This window comes from Limulus polyphemus, unplaced genomic scaffold (genome assembly GCF_000517525.1).
Source record: "Limulus polyphemus unplaced genomic scaffold, Limulus_polyphemus-2.1.2 Scaffold1214, whole genome shotgun sequence".
NCBI classification, from domain to species: Eukaryota; Metazoa; Arthropoda; class Merostomata; order Xiphosura; family Limulidae; genus Limulus; species Limulus polyphemus.
This window is the reverse complement of record NW_013666824.1, coordinates 111,842-121,265: the sequence shown is the minus strand read 5'-3', so window position 1 is coordinate 121,265 and position 9,424 is coordinate 111,842. Positions and strand designations below refer to the sequence as shown.

General features: G+C 33.5%; 1 protein-coding gene across 3 annotated transcripts in view; it reads right to left on the bottom strand.

Moving 5' to 3' along the window:
* Positions 1-4,593: 4,593 nt before the first annotated feature.
* Positions 4,594-9,424, bottom strand: part of LOC106462631 (homeobox protein prospero-like) — a 48,275-nt gene continuing 43,444 nt past the window's right edge. For all 3 annotated transcript variants that reach the window (XM_022389951.1, XM_013922576.2, XM_022389952.1), the window contains 2 exons: positions 7,295-7,439; positions 4,594-7,076 (listed from right to left, as the gene is read on the bottom strand). In XM_022389951.1, the coding sequence (XP_022245659.1) occupies positions 6,897-7,076; positions 7,295-7,439 (325 nt within the window). In that variant the 3' untranslated portion in view covers positions 4,594-6,896. The remainder of the gene's footprint in view (positions 7,077-7,294; positions 7,440-9,424) is intronic.

Genomic DNA, 9,424 nt, shown 5'->3' with positions numbered 1-9,424 from the left:
TGTATCAACTAAGCTAAAAGGTTAACACACTACCAGGTAAATGCTGTATCAACTAAGCTAAAAGGTTAACACAGTTACCAGGTAAGTGCTCTACCAACTGAGCTAAAAGGTTAACATACTATCAGGTAAGTGCTCTAACAACTAAGCTAAAAGGTAACCCACTACCAGGTAATACTTCACTTAATGCAATATACATTATAAAATTTAACATTTTACAGCTGCATGTAACTGTACAATTCAGTGAAACTGCAGACGATTTAAAAACAGTTTTATGGAACAAATGTGCGAATATACACCAGTGATTAGCGTGCTGGGCTTGAGACAAAAAACGTTTTGAGTTCGAGTCTGGACATGAACACACTTCACGCTTTCATTTGTGACATATTTTTTAGTCGAACCAAGTATTCGGTTAATATTAGCTTTTTAGGCTACTGGTTCTGCTAACTACACCCAAACTTTGATATTTCTAACCTGGCCGTTCAGATTGAAAATAGATAACAGTGGAAGAGAGGAAAGATGGTCCCTGTATATTATCAGTTACGATGTGCTTCGACCAGAGTGAATTATATGTACCTGTTGTTCACGTGACCCCGTGCTGAAATACACCGAAGAACAGGCGCGAATTTGGATGATCAAAGCTAGACTTCTGTTTGTTTATTTTTAACTTTGTTCTAGCGTAAGCACTTTGAATGTTTTATGATTACGATGTAAGTCTTTCATGTAATTTCACTTTGTCGATTTCAAACAATGAGGAACTTTAGACAGCCGAACATGCCTTAAGTGAAAAAGGATGAGTGGAAACCTCCTCCTCACAAGAGGTGTCTTATCTTATCCAAATGAGGTTTATTTCTGTCAAAAACTTCGGCTGCAATGTACCCAACACTAGAACCCACATTATTTATCACCATTTGTTCTCCTGAAGAAGAATAGTCAACTATTAGAAAGCGCTCGAGTTTTGGGTCTTATTGTAAGTTTATTACACTTTATATGTGATCCTTTGTGCTAACTCTTTTATCAAGATTATTTATCACTATTCTTCTTGATAATAGGCAACTTCATAATGGAACACGGCCTTCCTGATTCCAGCCGTGAGCATCTAAATAATGATTTAAGTTTTGCAAATACAGATGCTAAATACAACTGTTATCTTAAATTGCAGTTGTTATGAAATAGATGGGGTCCAGCATATTCCATCTTGGAGGTCCATTTAATCAGCCTTCCAGTGGCACAGCGGTATGTCTGCGGACTTACAACGCTAGAAACCGGGTTTCGATACCCGTGGCGGGCAGAGCACAGATAGCCCATTGTGTAGTTTTGTGCTTAATTCCAAACAAACAAAAACATTTTATCAAACCTTATAAGTGTAAAATGGTACCCAGTCACACGAATTGATTTTTTGATATCTAAAAACGATCTGTCAAATCCTTATTTTAACTAAGAATAACATTTATGATAAAGCAGGGTTTCTTCTAAAAAGTTTTACTTTTCATGATTTCATAGTAATTGGTAAAAACCGCATTCAGAGTTACGTGGTCGTCTTACCCCATCTTCCCCTAAATCTAATAATATCTTAATGATCACAGTAAAAAAAGTGTGAAAAAATTAACCAGTATATGTACTTACTTACACCGAGAAAGTTTCAAAAAAGTTAATGTTATGTTGATAACTTAAAGAAGTCACTTTGCTGTTTCAGAACCTAAATTGTTATTTTGATGAATAAAACGATATATTTGTTACATTATATATATATCAGAGTTTTGAAAAGCTGTTATAATGAAATAACTGATTTTATAGCTCTTGATAGAAAAACACGTAAATATTGTTACTATTATTTCTTTTTTATGACTGTAAATAGTTTCGTACAAGGTTTAACAATCAATTTTAAAAATAGCATGTCAGTTTTTAAAAAACGTAGTGCTCGCTGAAGATTTATGGAAATGTTAAAAATGTAGGTGTGACCTTCTACTCCAGAACTTTGCATGTTGAACGTTCCGTTTATACTCTTTTATAAAGAGACGATACAACACAGTAATGAATCTGGTACAACTCGAGTTTCAACATTGATTAAAGACAGTACCTTGTTTAATTCGTACGTTATAATAACTCTATGTTAAACATGTTGGAGATAATTATTATCTTATTTTCCAAGTTTCAGTTATTAAGAATTGTTTATCATAATCGATTTCAGCCAAATGAAATCTGATTGAACATTTAGTCATACCGATCATTTAGCCACAATAGATAATGCCCTCATTGATCATATAATTAATATTCGTTCAAACGTCCTTGTAATAAAGTTAACTAAGACAGTTAATAACCCTGTACTTTATACGCATCGTTAGATTTAATATTGAATTTTTACAGTTAAATATAGTCGATAAGAGACGACAATTTCCACGTTAAATAGTTAAACTAAATAAGGGGAAGGCTTCTGGTCACCGCCAGTTCTTGGGCTTCCCTTATCTGACTGAATGATGGAATTAACATTTTAAAGCTCTACACGATCGCAGTCAGTGAAAATGGGTTCTGCGAGTTGTACTTTACCGTTTAGGTTCCCTCAAAAACAAACATATAAATATATATATCATTGCTATTTAGATCGTATTTGTTTTCACTGTTTCCAAATCTCAGCCCTTAAAAAGATTACTAACCTGATTGATCGTTGAACTGTGCGCCACCTATTGTAACTGCGGCCCTTTGCCAATCATTGTTTTTGAAGACCTTGTAGGGCCAGAGAAAACAACAATACCAAAAATTCTTATGCGATTGCTTTCCCATAACCAATAATTGTGTTCAGTGTTTAGGTTGTTTTTTTCTAGTGATCTTTTTGTGTTGAACCCACATTCCAATTAAATTAAACATGAGAAAACTTACAAATTAAAGTTGTCTTTATATGCATATTTGAATTTACGCATCACCCAGTTCCAACATCATTCAAACACAAACAAATATTATTCGTTGAGTCATTACTGTGGGATCGGGAAGCAAATAGATGAACGTTATTGTTACAATATCACATAATCTATAACTACAGATAAACAGATTCTAGAAAACCTCGTTTAATATTACATACTTTGAAATAATTCAATCATAAAAAAGGACCCTCGTTATGCACGGAGCTTTAGCCCATTTATACATATAAGAGTGAAAAGTAGTTTAATCTTATAGGCATAAAATTAAGCAAGGGAGATTATTCTGTGACATGATTAATCGATTATTATAAGCCTATAATTGGTGTTGACCATGTAGATGTACAGTTGTCTGTGCTATAATACCTAAGAAACTATATCCTGTTGGAGACCAAAGAAATTAATTGAGAGCGGGAGAAAATTCGTGTGTACTGCAAGCATTTTTGTGCTGATTGTTTTGTGTTGACAGAGATAAGCCAGTAAAACCATGCGTATTTCTTTTATAAATAATTTATTATAATATTCTAAGTATACAGACAATACATGAAATGACAACATTACAATGACGTTTACCACATTTACCTCCGTATGGGCAGGCTTACTGATTGGACAGAGTTCCTTATAATAGTTCAGGAAAAAAACATCATGGGTGAACTTTCACATGAAGTATTTGGAATTTCATATAACAATAAATAATATTCACAAAAAAGAAAATTAAATATGAAAAATATATTAATTAGACATTTCGTGAAATAATTGAATTTTTTTCCAGATCTAATGTAAAAAAGCAAGACCACACGACCTAAAGCCCAAAGAAACCACTACAGTTACTAACTGTTACACACTTCTAGCCAAGGCCGGTGTAGCAAGCTCAGACTAGTAGCAACACAGATCATCTTTTTCTATCTGTATTGAACGTCCCATAATATCAGACAAGGCTAGTGCAAATGGTTTTTTAAGTCCAGAACGTTTGTTGCTAGACTTGTATAATACTATCTAAGTCCTACATATCGTGAATGCTACAAATCCACACTAAGTAATTTACATTCTTTAAATAAATACAATATTAAAAACACGTGTTTATTCTTTTTTAACCACGTGTGTGTTCACAAAAGTTCCTTAAATTTACAGTTTTTAGAATGTGTGATAAGCAAATAGCGTTACTCATGGAGATAGATCACATACTATTGGTTTATCATAGCAACGAGAAGTTAACGCAATAATTCTATATCGATCACAAACTATTTCTTAGGTCTCATTTAAGCTTTTAATAGAAAAAACAACAACAATTACTCAAAGTTAGAGAGTAAAAAACGATTCAATTTGCTTTAGGGAATGTACAGTTTTCATGTTGTCTGATAAAATTGTGTGGTATAAATTCCGACATCTTTGGACACAAAGATTATTATTCTAATTTTCACCTCTCGATAACGTCAGACTTACTATCACAGTGACTTCTTGGTTTAAAAGTATATGGGTGGAATTTTGGAAAGGCACGTTTGAGACCAGCACGTGCTGTATGTAAGCCTAACGAAAATTGTTGCAACACTTTGAACTTACTACTATGGTTTTAGTTTTCTCTATTGTCTTCTCGTGAGCGTATGATTAATGTGTAGAAATTTGTTAAATATTTGTTTTTTCATCTTAAGCAAAATTTTGAGGCAGCGAAATACTCTAATTAGAATTGACGTAAACATTGTGTAGAACTGTCACAAAATGATATGGTGATTCTGTTGCTATAGCAACATAGCAAACAACAGTGTTGAAGAGTATTGAGGTTGATTTGTTGAAGGTAAGTGTTCTCAAAATCTTTGCACGGCGAAGCTACAGCAGAGAACATTGCATCATAACTTCAATCGTCGCCGATTTGAAGTACATAAATGCACGATATATAAGTGTGTGTGTATATATATATATATAAACTGGATGAAAAACGGACATATCCATAGTTCTATTTATAATTTTGATAGAGCATTTTACGAAATAGTGTTGCAAAATTTATGTATGTAAACAAATACCTTATGATAAAATATTCTTTATGGTCCCGTCACTGCTTTAAAGTCATGACTAGGCCTACTAATGACTAAATGATCAACTAACGGATGGGTCTCTACATGCACGAAACAGCCGTAAAATACAATGTCCTCTCAACCACAGCAGCTAAAGCGTTGAGAAAATTATATTTCTGATGAGATTTAGTACATCTGAAATTTCAGCTAAAACTGCCATTCTATTTTCACACACAATGCTATCAGACAATAATCTGAATCCATTATTCTACCTATTGCAGTGTAAAATTGCTAAATTTATTATTCACTTGTTTTGCTAAAATCTAAGATTAGTATCCTGTTTCTGTTGATGGCCATCTTATCTGCCATGACGTTAAAGTTATCGTTTAATCCGTCGTCATGTTAAAACCGTTAAATAATCCATCACACTGATTAGTGGTTTGTATGATATGATATCTCAATAAGACAGATATAATATTTTAAGTCAGTTTATTTGTGATGTTATTATTTAGAAACCACCGACATAAGACGTTATTTACCACACTAATCCATGATAATGTTGAATTCGTACTAACAAGCCATATTGCTAAACCATTAGATAAACAGCTATGTTGTTAAAGTTATAATCTACATTCAATTCTGCTAAAACCATAATTTCTGTTCAAACCATAATTTAACCTGCTCTATTGGTAAAGCCAGTGATATTCGTGTTGAAATGGTAATGACAACTGTCATATCGTTAACTTAACTTCTAATATATACAATCGTAAAAAGTATTTGTTCTTTTAGGCTTAGAGAAGAATTAAAACCTCACAACTATCCTGAGTAATAAATTGTCATTAAGACAATGCTTGATAACACAACTAACCACAAAGGTATTTTAGGATATATTGGATGTGACTAGTTGCAGACAAGATATGTTTTATTAAAATAATGAAATATGTGAACGACACATTGTATCATTTAATTACGCTATACTCTGTTGATAAATGTTCAAAAAGGAATGTTAGATGTTATCACATTAATAATTTACACACGACCTGGAAAACTGTAATATACATAAACCATCTTAACATTGAAGGATATCTCTGATATGATTGATTATACGGGTTCATAAGAAAATATATATGTCGAAATATGGGACAAACGTTTATCCTCCATTTTATAAAATACAAAACTTATACTTTTTAAACATTTCATCTTTTTTACTTTCTACTTAACTTCTGTACTTAGCATAGTATCATATAATTTTGCAAAAATAAATAAAACTTAGGCACACACATTTACGGTTAGACGACACGTGGGTGAAGGACACATATCCTTACTGATGTCGGTAGTGATTAACATGATTGTGACTAGGGCACTCATCATGGCCTCTAAAAGACACTCAAATTATTAATACGGTTAACAACCAATAGGACGACAGTATATGGGTTAATGCGACCGACAATCACAGCTGATGATACTTACGAGAACGTTTTGTTACACTTCAAAAACAGTTGTTTATCTAATATTTTGCCAGAAACAAAAACACTTTCGTATTGAACTTTCAAATCGTAAAAAACCTTGCCCTCTCATGGAAACACATCTGCTAAGTATAATGATTTTTTTCAATGAATGCCGAGATACTGTTCCAAGGCACGAGTCCATATTTATTGTGTAAAATCTTAAGTTTTACACAAAGACAAACTTTATCCACTTTATATCGCATAAAAGTCTTTCAAGATGAATCTATATGTTAACTTTAAACTAATATCAGTGTTTAGTGTGTACCACAAAAAATGAAATAAGATAAAAGGTCAGTAACACCTCCCTGCGATCATACGCAAATATGACTTCTTTCCAAGCTGAAGTTCATCACGTGATATCGGTTTTAGTAAAGATATGTATTGTTGATGAGTATGTTTGGCCAAATCGCCACAATTTGACGTCAAACAGGTTCTGAAGTGTAATAACACAGTCTATAGGAAAAGCATTTTCACTCCAATTGTTCCAGGAAATTTGGTGATTTAAAATAGTCCGGAACAGTATCGTCCAATCGAGCTATTACCTTGTAGATGGCTTTTTTCCAAGACTGTTCCTGGTCCTTTCCCGACAAAATGGCTCTGAAGAACTCCTGAAGAGTCTGTTCCACCACTTGACGGAAGTGTTCTGGGACCTGCAGTTAGAAGATGTATTATATTTCTTGTGTGTGTGTTTGTTTTTTGCTAAGAATCTAATTCTGGTAAAAAAAAATGTATTCCCCAGTTCTACAGCAGAAGTTAGGATTTTTTTATCCCCTATTACTTTGTAAGTAGATACTGAATCAACATAAGAAAACGTATATGTTAAATAAATTTATAACCTCAACTAGACAATGAAAACTTGCAGCAGTACCTCAATGTGGTTGTTTCGGTTGTAGTGAAGGTTCAGAATCCTCATGATCTCAGAATTAGATGTGATTTTCAAGTCTTCTGGAGCTTTAATATTCTCTCCGATAGCTTGTCTGGCGTATTTTTCAACTTGGATGTAGAAGAACTCCCTGTAAAAAATAAGAAATAAACAAAATCAACCTACCTTATCTTATATAGTAGTGACAACTACCTTTCCAATGTCGTGTTCATTGTCGAGTCTAAAATTTTGTTAGTTTGTTTTTAAGCACATAGATACACAATGGGCTGTGCCCACTACGGGTATCGAAACCAGATTTTTAGTGGTGTCGAGTCTAAAATGGAGAAATGATTAATATGTATATAAATATATAGATATGCATAAAGTTGTTACTTGTGTTAGATTTTTGCACTAATAGAAGAAATCGTAAACTATTGATGTTTTGTTACAGATTTACATTTCTGTCAGAATAGAATACCCTGCAAACAGGCGGGACTTGTATGTTTACGTATAGCTAGCATCCTTCTTAGATAATAAAAGAAAATACAAATTTAACGAAGCTATATACTCTACACGTATAGGCTAAGATAAAGCATTGAGTAATCTACTGTAACATTAACTTCTTAAGTCGAAATTGATATCGACGTATTTCTAGTTACCATGGTAACGGCTAGTATATTGCTGTAATTTGATGATGCTAGAAGGAGAATATTGCAAACTTAATTAACGTAAAACTGTAATTAGTGGTATCAGAGCGACCTTTAAGTCCCTTGTTTCTCAAAAAAGACTCTTGGTTATCGGAGCTTTTATCGGCTAGTAATTAATTCAGTTAACAAATAAATATGATACCGCCAACCCTTTTAAAATTAACGAGAACAACATGAACGCGCTAATGGAAGCACTAATTAATCGGACGTAATTAAGGAGAGTTCCTTGTGATAGTTTTAGTTCTTCGTTCATTAGTTGAAAGACAAAGTAGGACTCGTCTTATCTCACAACGTGATACGAAGCCTCATTATTTCCACAAAACAGGCAGCATAAGAAAAATGATAAATCCAACAACTTTTTTCAATTTCAATGAAAGTAACACATGAAACTGTATATCCACATCATAGGATCTTTATGTTTAGTTAGAGTTTGCATTGAAACGTATTTTATGAAAGATAGTTCCTTGATTAGTTTGATATTCACATCTTGTAGCTGTGTTTACGGTGATTTTTGTTTTTTAGACTTTTCGCGCAAAGCTATAAAAGGGCTATCAACGCATAACTGTCTGTGAATTTGAACTGATACACTAGACTAGAGCAACGAGATGCAAACCACAAATTCGCTGAATCACAGTCCATGCACACCGATTTCCAGTGAAATTATTGTTTCTCAAACTACATCGATCGTACTTTCTAAAACAATATAACACTTGGTATCCAATCGTTTTATTGTATGACATATACTGACGATTACAATCTAAATATTGCAATAGATTGTACTTTAAGGACTCTGGAATGCCCTAGTAGTGAGCTTACCGGGATGTAGAACGAAGGATGAGATTTGAACCCGCTATATGCCGCGAAACATGCACATCTGGAAGGTAACGCTTCAATGAATTAACTCAGCATCAGTAGGTCACAACAATCGTGGAAGATAACATTTCAGTGAGTTGACTCAGCATCATCAAGTCACAACATTCGTGGAAGATAACATTTCAGTGAGTTGACTCAGCATCATCAAGTCAAACAATCGTGGAAGATAACATTTCAGTGAGTTGACTCAGCATCAGTAGGTCACAACAATCGTGAAAGATAACATTTCAATGAGTTGACTCAGCATCATCAAGTCACAACATTCGTGGAAGATAACGTTCTAGTATGACATATTTGCCTGGTGATCGAATTAACTCGTAGCCAATAACTTATTTTATCTTAACCCTGAATCGCACCCACGTTTACTTCTCAGGTATCATTTTAACCATGTTATCAATGCATTGTTTGAACTGACTTCGAGTTGTTCTCAGGTGTCAATTGAACAAAATTGTCCATAGTATATATCATATGGGCCAATTAATGAAATCTGTCCTGAATATATTTATGTGAAGATGAAATTTATTGTCTTTGACAGGAGGTAATGATTTAGTCAGTG